Raw genomic sequence first — 19328 nt, 5'->3', positions numbered from 1 at the left:
CTAATTTATTTGGCTATTTTTACTATGAATGACCATAATGCAAGGTTGATTTTTGCTAGAATAATATAGGCTGATACATCACACCCAAACAATACTTTCATGGGACTGTTTTGCTAGATTATAGCTGAGAAAAACGCCCCAAAAACACCACTGAGCAACGCAGACACCCTATGCAATACAGTGTTTATAACAGATGTATAGATATACAAATTGCAGCTCTCCATTAAAATGTTCCACCATTGTGTGATTCCCACTTACAGACCAAGTTTAGTCCCTTTGGTGTGCATTTACATATAAATAGCCTATGAAAAGCTATATGATGGCTTTGTGATGCCACAGGCGCGATGAAGTGGCTGAGTACCATTGTTTTACACGGAAAAGAATCATTCATGGGTCACTATCGATATGTTAGTTGTTCCATGTAAGAAGTGGCAAACATTGAGTCCATTAATGTCACATTTCCAGCTATAAATATCCCATGAGAGGTGATATTGTCAATATGAAGCCACTATTCAGACGAACATTGTAGCTTTGTGACACCATAGATATGATAAAGTCAACTTAACACTGAGTTCAGACAAACACACTAAAACTGCTTTATAAAAATTAAATGTTATAATATGAGATCAACAGCACGCGGTTCAACAAGGTCACCATCGCAGACACACAAGAAGCCGCTCATACACTGGTGGACGGTGACCATTCATAAGGTGAACAACAACAACAACAACAAAAGTGACGGCGAAATAAAAGCCCGTTTCATCATGTTGCGCTCTTGATGCGGGCTCCTCGCCCCGCTCCTGACACTTTGAGCCCTAATCCCAAACTCAGCACACACAAACTGTTTTCCATGCACGGCTCAACGTGCGCAGCCCCATAGCAACAGCGCCAAGCAGCGAATAGAAAGCTCAAATACTGTCTCTAGGACCCGGGTTAAAGCCTGCAGGAAGCACCGTGAACACGTCACGGCTTGAGTGGCTGTTGCTGAGTAGTTCAGCATACTTTCTCTGCACCCCCCCCCCTCCCTCCCTCTCCACCCGGCCGTCTGTTTATTTTGTCAGTCCCGTCGTCTGTGGTTGTATTCATTATAAAACACTGTTTACGACCCCAGATCCAGGCTGCCTCCTTTCCCCTGTTTCAACACAGTCTGGCGATGACGACCCCTGTTTTAGGTCGATTTGTCGTTTTTAATATTATTCTAATGAAAAAAAAGTAAGTATGAAATAAAGATGCTGTATGTTATAGATGAGATCTGCTGTTTATCCTCTGTTTTTCTGTTGTTGTTGTTTTGTTTTGTTTTTTTATCACGCAGCTGAGTGTAAACAAGCGCTCATCCTGTCAACTGTCTGGTCATGTGGATCAGCTTACTGCTGTTTTTTGGAGACATCACTTGTAGAGCTGCAACCATTAATCAAGTAACTGTCATCTATTAAATCAACCAACACCAACTGTTTTAATATTCGATTAATCAGTTTGAGAGATGATTTTTTTTTTTTAATAGGGAAAAAAAAAGTCCAAATGATCTGATTTCAGCTTCTTAAATGTGAATACTTTCCTCCTTACAGTCAAAACTGAATATCTTTGAGTGGTGGAGAAAAACGAGACATTAGAGGAGGTCGTCTTAAGCTCTGGGAGACACCGATCGACATTTCTCCCCATTTTCTGACATTTTATTGACCAGACAACTGGTCGATTAATTGAGAAATAATGGACAGATTAATTGACAATGAGAATAATTGTTATTTGCAGCCCCAATCAGGTTCCACGACGTTGCTGTAATGTTTTACCTGCTGTAGCTTAATGGTCATAAATAACTGAATATACTTCTTTTGTTAATTAATATTTTTCAGAAGACCTTCATACTGTAATTCCTCCACATCTGCCACATATTACATCACATATTTTTAAACAGGCAAAACAAGAAAATCCAGTTGTGCCCTCATAACTTTGCCCGAGTGTGATAATGTGAAAAGTGAAGCCAAAATTTACAATAATAATGACAAAAACTGATCTGATTTCTGTGTTCAAGTGTGGACAGAGGACTGTATTCATCTCATTTTTTTCTTTGCTTATCCATTAGTTACTCTTTGTCATGCTACCATACTGAAAACCAACGTTCAACAACTCAAAAAGACACAAAGAAGAAAACATTGACACTGGTGGTTGTTAATGTTTTGACTTATTTTCTCCCCAGAAATCAGATTTGGGCTATCGCTTCTTTTGTTTTACAGGCACAAAGTGTCTGGGGAATTTCCAGCCACCACACTCCCTTCTTTCTGTCCTTTGCCCTTGGTCAAAGCTCCACACCCAGTTCCCCCTGTCACACACACATACACACACACACACACACACACACACACACACACACACACCAGCTGTCGGAATCCTTCCCCTCTCTGAACTGAGAGCACTGATACAGCTGTTAACATGTACTGGTGATACGGTAAATCCTTTTTTTCTCTCTTGGCTTGCCCTTTCTCGTTGTTTGTTTGTTTGTTTGTTTGTTTGTTTGTTTCCACTCTTCTTCTGGGTCCCAGACAACCAGCAGAAAGACCCTCATCACCTTATCACAAAGTCTGGCCGGCTGATGAGAACTGGGACAGAAAGATTCAGATAAATCTCTGCTTGTTTGAGCAATGACACGTCAGCTTGATACACATGTGAGATCCTAAGGCGATATAAATGGGATATTTTGCCCCAAATTATTACCGCCGGTGCTTTGTCTTTAAGCTTTAGGTCCCCAATGATACTACATTCATCTCTTTTGCCGATGGTCGTCTCAGCTGAGGCCAATATTGCAATTCTCTATTGTCTGATGATGCCCATTAATCAACTCATTAGCATTTTATTTCCTCATCCATCATCTCCTTTACAAGGAAGACGTCCTGCATCCACACGCAGCAGGGAACTATCCGCATTCCCTCAGAGTTAAGGCATCGTTTCAGGTTTATTTTCCACAGTGTTCAAGTTATCCACTCAATCCCGTCTCACCCCGTCCAGATTTAACAGCTAAATGTCACGTCCACTTGTTGAGATTTCTGTGTTTGGAGCTTCAGGACGACTTTGCAGACAATCTTGTTAGTCAGTTAAAACCCTGTTTACCTCTCAGCCTCACCTCTCTTTACCCAACCGTCTGCGTCGTCTTCTCTTTTTTCTTCCACTCGCTACAAGCCCCATTCTGCCCCACGACAGCATCCATCCTATTTTACTCTGCTTACCTCCGCCCGCTTCGTCTGTCCTCCTCTCTGTTTCACCACAGGCTCCTCACCTGTCCAGAGCCATTCAGGGAAATTTGACAAACTGATGCAGAGGCCCTTGTGTGATTAGCTTTCTCTTCTCTTCTCCTTATTTTTGCTTTCTGATGTCAGATGTTCTTTCTCCACTTTTCCCTGCCTCCAAATTAGTGTTATCCATAGCTCTGCAGTAAAGGTAATACACTGAAATTTTACAAAGAATTTCTTATGTGACATTATAATTAATCTGTAGTCAGTTTTCACAATCTTTGAATTGCTCCAAATAGTCAAATTTTCTTGATTTTGATTTCATTGTCTCAAAGAATCTCAGTACAGCACAGAACAGACAGCCTTGATTTCTTCATTTCCTGACAAATGTGTCAGGGATGAGACATAAGAAAAAAGGCAAAGGCATAAAAACAAGCCAAAGCAAGAGACTGTAAGGCATTAAACTTTAAAAGCCTGTCTGAACAGGTGCGTATACTGGCAGCGAGACACACACTCCAGGCTCTTACTCCATCATTTTCTTCCTCTCCTCTTAGTTTCCCCGATCTCAGCACCAGAAACAGAGATTTTGGAGCAATTGGCGATCCCTACGGCCTCCTCTGTGTTCAGCTGCTCTGTGCTGCCCGAAGACTTCAATATGTACTTTGTCCAGTGGAGTAAAGGTTGGTGTGGGCTACTGACATATATAAGTAGCTGTAAATTCACTGTAGGGTCAAGAATGACTGGAGATTGAACGTCATTTATGTTACAAAAAGCCCTGTTCGGATTTATACCCCGCTGCTAAAATCGTCTGTTTTTCAAATGGGCTTCTGTTTATCATTCATTCATCATCCTTCTGCTCTCATTCATATTCAGGGCCACATGGAGAGCTATAGTCTGAAATAAAACCGTAATGCTTTTTCTCGTGGACAGTCTGGGCTGACCTCTTGGTAATCTTCAGTTTGTAATTGTGCATAAACGCCTCTTAACAGACGGGGGCCAGGCTGACCCAATGTAGCGCACCCAAAATAGAAGGACAAATGCAGTATAACATGATATACAGTACATGGTATGTCTCTGTGCTCATCTGGGGCATTCCCTTCTAAGTTGGAGCTCTGGATCGAATTCCCAGCAGCTCACACTTGATATGTCCCGTCCAAGCAGGCCAGTGTTGAAGTCCCCCCTCGTGTAGGGGACACGGAAAGCTGCTCAGCACTTAATCTTCTCTGAAATAATAATAAAAATGTGACGCAGGCGATAAGATGCAGCTGTAAAACTCAGCTAAAGGAGAAATCCGCAGACAAATTGGCCACAAGCACACGTCCAAAAGGCTTTTATGTAACTGACCTCTGGACTACAGTGCGCTGTGTCTGGATGACTCATCAGGAACACCTGATCCTTACCTGCCTGCCACTGTCCCCAATGCCATCAGCTGACATCAAACATGAGCGAGATGAGCGCTTTGTTTGGATAAACCTGCTAATGCCAGAAGGATTCGAGGTTGACCTCTCAGGGAAATTCATGGAGTGTCTTATGTTAATTTACTCTGTGAATGCCAAAGACTAGCTGTCCTTGGTGTCTCACTCGGCCGTAAGTCTTCATTCACTGTCAAGTAGAACTGCGGTTGTGGGCACGATGGGAAAAGAACATTTGCCATTCAATCCTTCAGGACAGTGGTCTTATCCAGAATCGCTAGCCGACATGTGAACCGGGGACGTTGGCCCCTAATCTCTTGTTCACTTCAAGTTTTCAAGCACTTTTTTAAATGCAGTTTTCACATTGTCTAAATTTAGCTCTTCCTATTTGAAATTCAGTTGGCCAAGAATGTCAAGTCACTTGTTTTTTAGGGATAACCAACGCTACAAGGTTGTTAGGAGTGTGATAAAATGTATTTCTGCAGGGACAGAAATACGTTGGCAGAATAATTTTCACTGATGGAATCTATTTGGTCTCTTTGAGAGCTGAAAAACTGTACAGTGAGCTGGACCTTTTTATTAGATGCTGTGCTGCCATCTAGTGTTCATACATGGGCATAACAATTAATTCCAAGAAAACACAAAGGAGCTATTTTTTTTTAATTATTATTATTTTTAAGATTTTAAGCGTGTAGGTGCACCAGATTAGAGATTAATTAAAAAGGCAAATATGATTTTCAAACATATCCTTCTCTATAAAACATGTTTTTACATGACAGAATATCACAGCTGTATTTCGCAACACCAGCAGCTTTTGACTCATTACTTAACATGTAATCTTACATCATCCCTTCATTCATGTGGTGTTTGTCAAACTGTTCAGGCACCTGGAAACACATGGCCACGTAATCCATAAAACTGCCAAAAAGACTTGTGTAACAATAGTAGTTTTATTTTTAAGAGGTGGGCAGCCGTGTCAACGATTAGTAATCATTAAAAAAGTGATTTTCATGTCACAAAAAAAAACGAGCCAATCTTATCGCACTTTGTTTTATTGATCAGTTTCCATGACCACAGATGTACAATACAGTTGACTTGTAGGCAATGACAAAGCAGATTAAAAGTTTGTCTGTGGTGTCTGATCTCAGTCATAATAATATAGTTACAAGCGACTGAGCGTGAAGAAACAATAAGGTACACAGGCATATTTACAAGCTTTCCTTCTGTGACTTGGCCCTGACACTCGCACAGACGTGCTCCTGCTACAACACTATGATCCTGATTTCCTTTTTACACAGCTGACAACATGTTCAATGCGTCATCCATCAACCCAACATTACCGTGATCCATATAATCTGACCAAAGTGTACAGTACAAATCCAGAATTAGTGTGAGGTTCCAAAGGAAATGGAGGAATTTCTTATATTTAATACCAATAATTATAAAAACAATCCAGTCCAAAACTTAACAAGCTTAACAGGGGACTGCAATCAGTGGCATGTATAGAGTAGACAAATGTGTTTTCAGTGGATATCAATTTGATGCAAGAGAGAGGAAGAGGAAATGAGGGTGGACAAGGACATTTGGTCTCCTTTTTTTTTTTTGTTAATCCATCTTTTCCATCTTTCTAAACATTCCACTTAGTGAAAAAAAGGCAGAGGCGAAGTAGAGAGCAAGAGAGGAACGGCCAGAAAGGACAGAGTGAAAGCCCAAATCCCCCCTCTGTGCTCTCCAGCCAACTCTTATTTGTCCATGTTCTACACTCTCCTGGACCGGACCAAACTCTGCCTCCGTTTATTTGGAGAGCTTCTTCATCCTCTGATCTAGTGCAGCAAAGTTCTCTTCTACAGCCACCAGGTTTTCCTTCATTGTCTGTTGGACCTGCGGCGAAGACGGGGAAAAAGAAAAAAAACGTTATGGAAGAGAGAAGGCAGTAAGAGAGAGTTAATGTGTGAAGGAGCACAAGAGAGACATGTTGATGGAGCAGAGCAGAGCAGAGGGAAGTGGCAGGAAGGAAGCTGTGAGTGGAGAGAAGGACTGATGATAATGATTTGAGGTGAGGCAGGAAAATAAGCAGGGATGCAGGAGGAACCTGGTCACATTGTAGGAAAGTCAACATTCACTGTTTCCAGCTACTCGAATGTGCGAATTCACTGCTTTTGTCTCATTTATCACTGTAAACTGAACATCTGGCTTGTGTGGATTTGCTGCTCTTGCTGTTTTGTATCATTTTAAAAGGGATATCCTTTGACTGTTTTTCGCACAAAACAAGCAATTTGTGGGCAGTGATGGGCATTTTCAGGTTCACCGATAATAAAAATAGTTGTTAGTTGAAGCCCTGTTAAATATATTTACACAAATCTGTCATGGATGTGCATGGTAAACTTCACAGGGCGTTAAAACAGACAAATAATGACTGAAAATGCTACTGAAAGCCGTCATTACAGGGCAATGTTGTTCCAGGAGGCGAGAGAATAACTGAGCTTGCTGCAAAAGAAATGACATTTTCTGTGAAAGCATGTTCACGTCAGATTCAATAATCCTCTAAAGCCTGAGGACGCCACTTCAGAAAATGGTGCAAGTCTATGAAAAGTAAAAACAGAACTTTTCTGATTTCGTATTTTAACTCTCAACAAACACCATCAAAAGAAATGCTTTACTTGACAAGGCACTGCTTTGACCGTGTAGGCAGGAGCCTTGAACTGTGAAAGCACAGGTTGAGTATTGACTGAGCCCAGAAGAGGCTTTTTAGACAGCCTCTGTCCTTCTAATGGGGAGCTGCTGCACTTTGTTAGATTGTTATTTTCGGCTTTAAAGCGCACTCCAAAGTGTATTACAGGACACGTTTTACACTCATTTATTCTGCACGCAAGATGTTTTTGCCAAGTGGTTGAGTTTGTCCACTCTCTTCTTTGAAAAAACAAGTCTTTGGCTACAGAAAGCGATTAGTTCCTGCAACATGACGGTGTTGTCTGAAATCTTTTTGCGTGAACCCACCACTGAGACAAACATCAACTGGCCTCATGCCGACGGTACCTCACACGAGAGGTCAACATTTAAGTGGCCAAAATAGTTAAAGTGAAGTTCCACCCTCCAGCAGTGTTAGACAGGACCTGTGTTGAAGTTCTACCTGTGTTAGCAGAGTGTTGTTGTCCTTCAGAGAGTTGTTGATCATCTGCTGAGTGGTGTCCAGGTGAGTCAGCAGCTGGCCAAACTGCATGGCTGCAAGTCGGCGGGGTTGGATGAAGTCAAATGGAGAAGCACGAGCAAAGAGAGAGGGAGAAGGAGTAATAAGATGGAGCATTAGCTCTCAAAGTTACACATTTGTGGTTAAAAAAAAACAACTTTTGCTCTCAGCTAAAGTGAAGGGCAGCAGAGAAAACTGTAATCTGAAACGGATGAATGACTGCCTGAAAGATTAAACATTATTTTCTTTTACTCGTCTGTCTTTGTCTGTAAAGCAAGATCAGGAGAGAAAAACAGAGAAAAATAAAGTCAGCGCAGCTAAACTCTATCGAGCGAAGAGCACTTTAGCTGCAGACTGTGACAGATCGGAGCGAACAGAGTCTGGATGATAAATGACCTCTTTCAGCTCTCAGAAATGAATTATCAATATAATCTATTAATGCCAAGGCTCTGCTTTCATGTGCTAAATAATAAAAAGATGATAATGTGATATATAATATCATGCATCTCTTTCTCCCTGAGGGGCTGTTTAACAGTATTGCTAGATTTAGTGTAATTCTATTACCATTTTGAGGCTCCCTTTCACTGATTTTTTGCCCTTTGTTGTAATAGAATGGCATGGTTTTGGCTAATTCCATTATCCCTTTGAATCCCATTTCCGCTTAGTTTTCATCTTTTGTCTCACACGCAGACGTTCCCATTGCAAATGCAAATCTTTCAGACCAAGCATCACTTCCCAGCACAGACGCGGCCTGAAACATGATCCGGGTTCACACCCTGTTATGTTCTGTGGCTACATCCTACATATTTTGAATCTTTAATCCCACTCCCCACCCCCACTAACCTACATATATCCTCTCCTTGAACTCTCATGGGTGTCATTTCAAGGTTCTTCACCCACATAAAAGAACAGAACATAAATTATATTATTAAGTTTTCATTCTTATCATCCTCATTGGAGTGAAATTTGCCCCTAGAGCAATATTATTCCAATATTTGCAGTATGAACCAATTACTCAACACCAGTACACCAGTCCTATAATGTTAAGTGATGTGACAGTAAACTCCTCTACCACAACAGCTAATACTGTCCCATGGCTTGGTGACTGAAGCTGAAGAAAGTCTTGGGCTGAAACACTGTGAACCAGCTTCAGTTCCTGTGTGTTACTGTACCTTGCTCATGCAGCTCCTTCACAGCGACAAGCCTCTGCACCACCTGGGGTATAGAAGTGGACATGGCATCCCACTTCTGCACCACGTCGTACAGCTGCGACACCTGACAGGTAAACACACACAGGCACATTTCACACCACGGCAGAGCCCTCCAGCGCGAAGAACGTGTTTGTTTTAGCCAAGATCGATAGTAATGATTATACTTTTAATTATAGAAATGCACACTGATTGAAAAAAATCATGAACCTCTGCCTATAGAGCAATCAGTGCTGTTGTGATGATTTGGTAGTCGACATTTGAGCAGTGTGAGGACTGAATGGTTTCTGTCCATCCTGCATACATACTGCATTTATTATTATGACACACAGTCACACAGTGCTGTGGTACTGAATGCTACAAACATCACTCATGCTGCTTTCCAGTTCCAGCTGTTTTTTATGGCTGAAGACATGGGTTACACAGTTACTGTGAGTGTACAGTTTAACAGTAAAGAATGCATTTGTACTTCTTCATTTTGCAAGTAATCCAGTCACACACTCATTTAGTAAATCTCGATCACAGTACTTCACAGTCTCTCAAAGAATCAAACAGTAATATACAATATGAATCAAAAACTAACTCCACTGCATGACTTTACCATCCACCATCATGATATCACTAGCATGCCCTGCCCTCTGCTGGCCTTTCACACGTACAGCACTTCAAACAATCAGTCAACGACTAAGACACATGAAAACGCTGGCTGGAAATCGCTCAGCTGAATCTAACACGGAAAAAGTTTGACTCATTACCGACTCAGAATCTAACTGCCTGATGTTTGGCTCTGACTGCTTAAAGGCTGTGCCTGCTGCTGGTTAACGACAGCACTGAGTTCAAATTTAACATACGTATGATGCTGTTCTTTACTGGTTAGTCCAGCTGACGGATCCTGTCAGCTTCTAGTGAACGTTCATGTTGTGTTGACTGGATGTGCAGGAATTACAAACCTTGTTTTGTGTATCAGCGTCCTCAATCGCTGCCTTGTGTTTAGCGATCTCATTCATCTTCCCGAGGACGCTCTGAACGACAGGGGAGAAGGTACGATTTTAAATGAGGCATTCAAATACATAAAGAGGAAAAAAAAGACATTGATTAGATTAATGTCAACCCGGTGGGCTACGCCACAAGTAAACCGACCGTGTGGATTATTTTTAAAGTTAAGAAAATACATTTTCAAAAGTATTTATCAACATTTCACAACAAATGGATGGCTCCCCTCCCTGAGTTTCAGCAACCATTCAGTACTTGGCTTCATTTCAAGAACACCTTTTTAACTTTTACTCCTGTTTCTATGGGAAAAATGCTGCACAAATCAATGTTATCAAACTGCAAATGGCTTCTGTGTGGTGCGCATGGATTAGTCACCTGCAGTCTGGCCTCCACTTGATCCAGAGTAGCAGAGTCCAGTGCACTGACCCTCGCCTGCAGGAGCTCTATGGTGTCCTGATACAAACAAGCACAGACACACAAGTTAAATATAAGCTTGCAGATAAAACTTTTGTGTTCTTGCCCTAGCTACTGGCACAGCAGCGGTAAACAAACTTGGAGCAACTGATGTCATATTTGAAGCGTGACCCAGTTCTCTGGCTGCACATCAGATACACAGAGTTACGAACACAGACACAAACTCCACACAGTGTTTTCCAAAAGAAGGGAGTCGACTTCTTACCATCAGACTGGCTCCTTGTACGCTAGCGCTCAGAGGCCCCTGCAACATTAACACAAAGGAGGAAAAATACATTTTAACATGAAGCAGTGAAGCCACCCCCATAATTTACATACATCAAGTGGAAGATTTTATTTCAGTTTCTCTTTGTGGATGGTTACACAGCAACAGGAGCATGAAAATTCTGCTGGTGTCAGAGTGAAAGAGAAAAGGAGATAAACAGAATTAGTGTGAATGAAAGAGAAAGGCATTAGAGAGGGTGTGTGTGTATGTATGTGCGTGTGTGTGTGTCAAGACTGTGTGTGAGTCACTGTGTACCTGCTTGTCTGATCCTGAGCCAACAGCGATCTCCAGCTCAGCGAGACGCTTCTCCAATTCCGCCATCTACAGGGACAGAACAAGGCAACACATGGCTGGCAGTGACAACGGCATCCCACAAGACACGCACGAACGCCCACGCACGTACCTTCCCGCCTTTGTCCCGCTCATTGCCATCAAATATTCTGACATTCCTCTCGTGAGAATGAATACAAAACGCGTCTAGCTGATCGCGCCACTTAAACATTTGCCCGCACATTCATCCACCTCCCTCTCCACTTTACCTTGGCAGACTCATTGAATTTCTCCTGCTCTGGTCTGCTGTGCAGCTCGTAGAGCACCACTCCATCTGGGGCCTTAGCGGACGCCGTCGGCTTGCTGTCCCCTGCGGTGCCGCCACGGCTGCCCTTGGCCGCTTCCAGCTGGGTGAGCAGACGCCTGTGGGAGGAAAGGATAAGGAGACACAAAAGGATTATATGTTCAATATTGCGATCAGCCCCACGTGCTGCCGTGCCCTCCCTCTCTACTGGCACCAATCATTTCGGGCCCTGTCGTGAACTGCAAGGTCAAGGTGAGCTTGGATCTTTTCACAACACCCTCCTCTCACGAGTGTAACTGCCTCTTTGCCGGTTGTAACAGTATGTTTTTATGCTCTCTCCACCTTCTCTCACCTTCTCCAGTTTTTATTTCCTTCCTCAATCATCTGTCCATCAGTTCTTGTGCTCCCCAGGTAGTGCCACAGAGCGGTCGGTGGGATTTATGTGAGCAGTTGACACCAGCTGTACTGCCTTGCCCTTATTACTCTCTCACTCCTTATATCTGGGTTTTAGTCCAAGGCTCAGTAAAGTTAATGCTCCTGCCCTTCTCTCCAACCATATATTATGGACTCTCTCTATTTCTTTTTCCTCTCATACTTTCCATCCTGCCCCCGCCTACCAGCTCATCACTCTGTCAGGGTCTGTAGCTTCAGGTTTCAGATTCCAGATGCTCATCCTCCTGCTTTATTGTTTACCCCCCCCACCCTTTCTCAGCTTACCTGGCCAGCGCTCCATCTGGGTCAGCCAGGTTGATGTGTGCCTGTGGTCCCAGCAGCGAGTCGAGATGGGCAGAAACCAGCTGCTGTTTGAGCTGGGCCGCCTGCTGGGCGAGTACCACCGGGGTGAGGCGCTCCTCTGCATTGCTTTCCTTTGTGGCAGCCTTGAAGCAGAGGAACACCAGGGTCAGTGAGTAACTGAGATCTACACAGCAGTGACAGCGTTCTTTATTTGTTTATTTATTTTTTTGACAACAAAGCAGAGGTCTGTCTGGGCCAACAAGGTATGTTTTTCACTGAGTCCCATGGCAGATTAAAGGAAATTCAGGAAAATGTACTGAATACATAAACATGCACGCTTGCATGAGGCATATGAAGTGGATTTGTTCTGATGTTATATTTCAAATAACAATGCAAATACAAACTACAGGGATATTTCAGTAAAACCTAGATTTGGATTAGTGATTGTAGCTAACCACACAGGGATCTACTTAAGGGTAACGAAATTAAATACAAAAATGCAGCTAATTTCTGTGTTTACTTTTGTTTCAATTCAGACAAACATTTGAAACAACTCGTGTAAGTTTGTTCGGTAAGCTTAGGAGACTTGAGTTTGACTCGATGTTTTCCTGAATCTCTACAACAGACATGGCAGACGCAAATTATTTTCACTCATTGTCAAAACAGCCATAACTACGAGATTAAGACCAGAACAAATTCCAGAATCTTCCTGTAACATTAACGATAGCCACAGTTGATGATCTCATGATTTCTAGTTGTTCAGCACAATTTTGGATAGGCACGCTCACATCTCTGGTGTCACCCCTGCGTGATAATTTACAGTATCATCAAACATTATTTAATCTGTGAACTGCTGACCATTCTCCCCCAAGCATGCAGCATTTGACTTCACTACAGTCAACCTGATGAATGGAGCCACATTACTCGGAGCGAGTCCATTGCTCCATGGAGGTATTTCATAAGTGCAAATCTAGAGGCTGTAGCAGAGAAGCAGCCTGTTCCCCACTGTCAGACTGCATATTCTGCCAGCATGACCCATATGAGCTAAAACCCACACATACTGTCACAAAAACTGCCAATTCACAGATTGAATAAGAATTTGGTGTTGGACTCATAGAGCGCCAGGCCCTGCTCTGTGTGTATCCAAGTTAATGACACCCAGGGTTTAATTAGTTTCTGGATTGTGGGGTCTTTGTAAGTCCGAAAAGCAATTCCTTGCACTGGTTTTAATCAAACTTATTTTCAGGGAGACTTTAATGCTTTGGTGCACACACCATACTAAGCTTTGGATTGGACATTCAGGTCTGTAGTGCAACAATGGACTGGACATAAATATTACACCTCTCAAAATGTTCTGACTACAAGGTTACACTCCCCTGAATAAATACATGAGAGCAGAGTGGAGGACAGTCCCTCCGAGGAAGGCTATTTAATTTGCGTTCAGAGAACAGGATTAAAAAAACGGATTACCAGAGAGTACCAACCCCTGCCAAGTTTTGTGGGCAACGGGAAAAGTGTGCTCAGGTGCGTGTGTGCGTGCGTGCGTGCGTGCATGTGTGTGTGTGTGTGTGTGTGTCTCGCTGTCAGTTCACCTGGATGGTATCCACCTCCTGAGTGAGTTCCTGGATCTCGTTCACCAGGCGCTGGTACTTCTGCTGAGGCGTCTCCTTCACTCCACAGCCCTCTCCAAGCTAAACAAAGGTGAGAGAGTGGGGAAAAAAAAGCACATGAATATTATACAACAGCAAAATGAGTCTAGTGCAGAAGAGCGCACCTCTGAGATGACCTATCACACACAAACACAGTCTACGACTTGTAACTTTATCAGAAAGCACATGTAGCGACTGAAATAAAAATCACAATGGTGTTGTTACCCTCAAAGTAGATCATCTTCTGAAAGAATAAAAAGTGAAGTAATGAATTTCTGCTGAACAAAATGCACTCACAATTTCATATTCTCCTGACTCATAGCCCACTCTTCTGCTTTTACTGATTCGGTCTGAGAAGTCTGCGAAAAAGGAGACAAATGGGTTATAGGAGAAGACAAAAAACAGACAGAAAACGCAGACTGGTCATCAGTAAGACGCCCAGTCTGAGCCACAACAAGATTTGGGGTTTGAAATCAACAAAGGGACAGATCGGTTTTGTTATGCCTGTATCAGAAGAGCAACATTTTGAGGCAACAGCACTTGCTAACTTTGTCTGCCAGTCTTCTGCAAAGAGCATTTGAGCATTGCTGTACGTTTTTAATATCCAATAAAAGTAAATATTAGATTTTCTAAAAGCTATTCAAAAAAGGAGGACAGTAAAGCTGTCTTTTATACCGAGTATTCATGGTGATTATTGGTCACAAGACTGACGGACGTACTGTGTATAAGTGCAATGGAAATAAGCTTCGCAACCTCTGTGATGAAGGAAATACACTCAGTTAGCATTTTATTAAGTACACCTAGCTAAAACTAATGCAGTCTAATACAACAGTCCTGCAATAAATCCTCCTTTCATACGGATGGATATATTTTATACTCAGTTTTTGTCTGTAGGTTGTGGTGCCGTTGAATCGTATTACATCATACTGACAGCCGTTACTATGATTTCGTCCACCCCACTGTTATCAATGAAGGTAGGCTAAATAATAGAAACACCTCTCTGTATAATGCAACACAGCTATTGCACTGTTATATTTTGTATTTGTTGTGAACTCACAGTCCATATCCTTTCTGACAGTGATGTTGCCTCTCTGTACTACCTTCATGAGTCAGTTAAATGAATATGTAAGGAGTAAAAGAGAAGCTGAGAGTGATTTTTCATCCAGTATGAACTGACCAAGTCCCTTGGTGGTGACGTGCTTGTCTTTGAACTTGTCATAGGCTGCATTGGGGTTGACCACAATCCTCTCCACGCTGTCACTACAGAGCTCCTCCTGTCATTGAAACCAGGAAATAAAGTCAGACGAAGATGAACAAAATCATTGAAGGCATGTGAGACTATACAGACAGCAAAGACTTAAAGACGAGCCTTTGCTTACTGAGCCAGTGAGCCAAAAGACTCGAAGCCCAAGGTAGACTTGAAATAAGTTGACAGGGTGGTAAGATCTGTGAGGAGATTCTACGCTTGATCTTTGCCCCGAAATATGATTTAAAAAGATCATGAATTCTGCAGTTAAGTCAAAAGGCGTATTATAGCTTACAAAAATCAGCCTCAGAAATTAAAAGCCAGTGTAGCCATGAATCATGAAAATCTGCAAGAGTTTCAGTCCCATTATTTGGGGCCGATCTCTTGGAGAACCAGATTTTTTCAACACAGTTTAGAGTACCAGCAGGCAAGAGACCAATGTGCAAAATCACAGATGTAGCTTTACCCAGGCCTGATTGTAGACTCTTTATAGCATCTTTAAAAAGGTTCACCTTTTATAAAAAATGTCATCCTCATGTTATAAGTCTACGATGGTAAATCAGTGTTATGTGAATGACAACGGCAGAACCAAAGCTGGAAGCCACTAACACTTTCTTTCTAAATGACTTTTTTTTTTTTTTTTATTAGTGATTCTGAGGAGCAAGAAAAAAAAACGTAGATCATTTGCTCAAAGCCTCCTAGTGATCAATTATGATGAACTAGAGGTTATGGGTAAGATTAAAACACCACTGACACATACAAATAGATGACATGAGTCTGGGCAAACACACAGATTAAAAAAAAAAAAAAAAAAAGACAGATCAAGGAAACACACTGAACACGAGACAGTTGCACAGATGTAGGGAGGAGGAGTGAGGAGGAGGACTGAGGAGGAGAGTTAGTCAGGCTCTTACCAGCTCCTTGGGTTTCCAAAGAGAGTTAGAGAAAGTAACGGAAGAGCAGAGGGAGAGAAAAAAGTAGGGGGGAGAGAGAGAGAGAGAGAGAGAGGAGAGAGAGACAACACAGATTAATGTGGTTATCACATGCCATGCACACAACAGGAATAGCTGGCCAGGGTCGGGGAAAGATAAGAAAGAAAGCAGTGTTCTGAGAGTTGCTGCTAAAAAACCCTGGAGACACACTGCTCAGACTGCTTATGATGTCTCCAGCTCTTTCTCTCTTCCCCGATTCAGGATGGTAAGATGGACCGTTAACATAAACAAGTTACTTTCTCCTTTGATTCCATACTGTACCTTATAATGCAGTGCAACCATTATGCTCTCATGGAGGGCATTGTAGGTCTCACAACATTATGTTATGGATGCAGGGGACTGGTGTTTTAGAAAACAATCAATGGGTAAGAATGGAGGGTTCGTGGTGTTTTAAGGGTGCCTAAAAGAAGTAAAGCAAAAAGGCCTCAAAACCCTAAAACGCATTCCGCTGCGAAAATTGAGATCTCTCATAAATCATTCAGTCGAGGGAAGTTATTTCTTAATGACATGCAATTCAATCTGAATGAATCTGCTAGACTGAACCAAAGCAGTAAATGAAGTGTATCAAAGTAAAGGTCCCTATACACTGTGTGATTTTGGGCTGTCCCTGACAATGTCACATTATGATGACTTTGGTCATAAATCCATGATGGTGGTCGTGTTTGGTCGCACTTTCAAAACACGAGAGCACCGCAGATGAATTGAGCAAGTTGATGGCCTGTTTCTGCTTGCATTTTTTTCAGTTTACATAATTAATGCTATAATTCATTAGGGATTCATCAAACAGTCTGTCATGTCTCAAAATTGACAACATACACTCCAGCACAGATTCTATTATTACTCTATCCATTTGGCAAAGCATGACAATACAATGAATCTGCAAGATGTTATCGCACAGTGTATAGGAGCCTTGAAAAGGTCCAGTTAGTTAGAATAGTGTGGTTAGCCAAGGAGCAACTGTTAGAACATGAAGACAGGTTAAAAAGGGAAATATCTACAATAAATTAACACTTCTCTTTCTCCTGCAGTGCTTCACACTCACACATACACCTTCACTGCTTGGTCAAAGCATGACCCAGCGAAAGAGAGCGAATTTGAGTGCTGCCAAAGTCCCATCAACATCATTATTCCCTTAAAGTAGTTTAAATGAGCAACATAAATAGGAGGAAAAGAATCAATTCCTTGCACTTCAAAAGAATCAAAAATTGATGAATTACAGAGCACGAAAAAGGGACACTCCATCAATCTATTTCTCATTTCAATATCCCAATCAATAGAGGCAGGAAAAGTGGATATGAGATTAAAAAAACATGCATAAAAAGCATGGCATTAAGCTCACTGAGAGTAAAATGGAGCCAGTCTTACTTGTACAAACTAGGGTCCCAGGAGGGGTGGGGAGGAGTCAAAACAAGGGCAAGGATATGGGAAGAACGAATGTGGAAACATGGAAGGGAAAATGCCAATTAGGATTCACTCAGCTGGTCCGTAAACAGCCCAGACATGTTTAAAAGCAATGTCACACCAGCATCCCTCAACTGTTTACAAAATCACAGTTAAAAAAAGACTATACTCTACCAATGTGACCCCTAACTATGGATGACTGCTTGACATTGCAGTTAGGTGACAGTGAGAACAGACATTTCTAAGAGTCACAAGACCATCCACCGCACATTTTGTTCCTAAACAAAGGACGCTTGGGTGGGACTTTGGGACAAAGTGTTTTTTGGGACATTTTTCATCCATTTTATACTTATTTTCCTGTAGCTACTTCTTTCCATGTCTAAAGCAGATATGCTAATATAACAATAAACAATGACCTCAAATGGGCCCTTTAAATAAAATAACATACATCAATTTTGGAAACAAAAGACCCTCAAATGAATTACAAGTCATTTATTAATAATCAATAAAGTCAAGAGGTGGCTAGATATCATTTTACAACTTTTGATAGGTAGAGGAACACGTTTTAACTGCCCTACAGAGTTAATAAAGCCGGGGCAAACGCCAGTTTAACCTAAATTTTATAAATGACACCTCAGTAACTAATATTAAGCGACATCACGTCACTTACGTGCATCAACACAGTCACTTACCGCTGACCTACAGCCAGAGCTTTGCCATGTAAGTAGAAATGGTAAGACAACTACATGCGTGGTTAGCTGTTGAATCGTGGCACGGATAATGCAAACTGATTACTACGAAGACATACGCCGTTATCTAATCTGTATACGGTAGGTTAGCTTATATGCAGCGACTGAACTAGTGTGCAGATATACCCACTGTATACAAAACGTCCACTTACCGACTCAAACTGAGCCTGGTCATCTTCTGGAAGGTCACCGGTCTCGTATACGTCCGGCTCGTTAAAGGCCTATTAAAACAATGAGGAAAACAGAATATAATACAATGTGATATCCAGTTTATTGTCATTAGCCTGGCCAACGCCCCGGCCCATTCAACAACACGTATTTGCTAACCCTTGCGCTCTGTTGGTTTGTTCTACGAGACACAACATTAGCAGAAAACTTAGCAACTACAATTATTAACGCTAGTTGCATAGAACTTGCAAGCAATACAACAGGGTAGACAGCAGAGACGTTAGCTAACGTCGCTGCCACAGCTTGGTGCTAGCTTTGCCACATAGCAATCAAGCTAATCTGTCTGCTAGCGTTAGCCACTTACAATTCCTGGCAAGTTTGCGTATTTAGGATCGGCCATTGTCAACAGGAAGCAACGACTAGAAGAACAATTTACGACAAAGTATAATGACAGTTCTTAAAACGTGTAAATTATCGATGAACCGAATCGAATTGTAACAAATGCTAACGATAGATGAGCCAGCAGTCTCTCTGCCGGCGGACGTTTCCAGGCTGATGTGGTCACTAGCTTGATTTGACAGTGTGTTGTGTACGTTGGGTTTCGTGAAAGCGCGAGCAAACGGGCGGTGATGTGTCTGCTTCACGAACAGGAGAGAGCTCAACGGCCTGCCCAAACCAACGAAACAAACGTCCCCTACACAGTTGAGCGTCTGTACGCATGCGTGCCGTTTGACCAATACGATTTAACGGTCCCATTTCTGTTATCAACCATCGTTTTTTGATTTTCCCATCAAACACAGGGGTTGCAGTTGCACTCATAATGTATTTAACAGCCATCGTCAACAACAAACTTTTTCTGTCTTTATGTACAAACAGGTATATGGTTGAATTGTAGCCAATGCGTCACACGGTGGCGCTAAAGGCACGAGCAATCAACTCAATCAATGGGCCAAAGATGGTCGATCAATAAGATGATTCACTCCGTTGGAAATATCATCCAATGTATCTAAGTGTTTGTTAAGTATTACACAAAATCCAGAAATGAGTGATTAAT

The 19328-nt window shown here is 42.1% G+C and overlaps 1 protein-coding gene across 1 annotated transcript; it reads right to left on the bottom strand.

Moving 5' to 3' along the window:
- Positions 1-5669: 5669 nt before the first annotated feature.
- On the bottom strand, positions 5670-18990 carry dctn2 (dynactin 2 (p50)). Its single transcript, XM_076740034.1, has 14 exons — positions 18639-18990; positions 18259-18327; positions 14896-14992; positions 14016-14077; positions 13662-13760; positions 12052-12212; positions 11300-11453; positions 11016-11081; positions 10701-10739; positions 10397-10474; positions 9979-10050; positions 8993-9095; positions 7764-7855; positions 5670-6514 (listed from the first exon to the last, which is right to left on the bottom strand). The coding sequence occupies exons 1-14, from the start codon at positions 18672-18674 to the stop codon at positions 6428-6430; spliced, it is 1215 nt and encodes a 404-aa protein (XP_076596149.1). The 5' UTR covers positions 18675-18990; the 3' UTR covers positions 5670-6427.
- Positions 18991-19328: the final 338 nt, after the last annotated feature.

Source organism: Chaetodon auriga, chromosome 2 (genome assembly GCF_051107435.1).
Source record: "Chaetodon auriga isolate fChaAug3 chromosome 2, fChaAug3.hap1, whole genome shotgun sequence".
Classification (NCBI taxonomy): Eukaryota; Metazoa; Chordata; class Actinopteri; order Chaetodontiformes; family Chaetodontidae; genus Chaetodon; species Chaetodon auriga.
The sequence above is the reverse complement of the archived record's forward strand: the minus strand, read 5'-3'. Positions and strand labels throughout refer to the sequence as shown.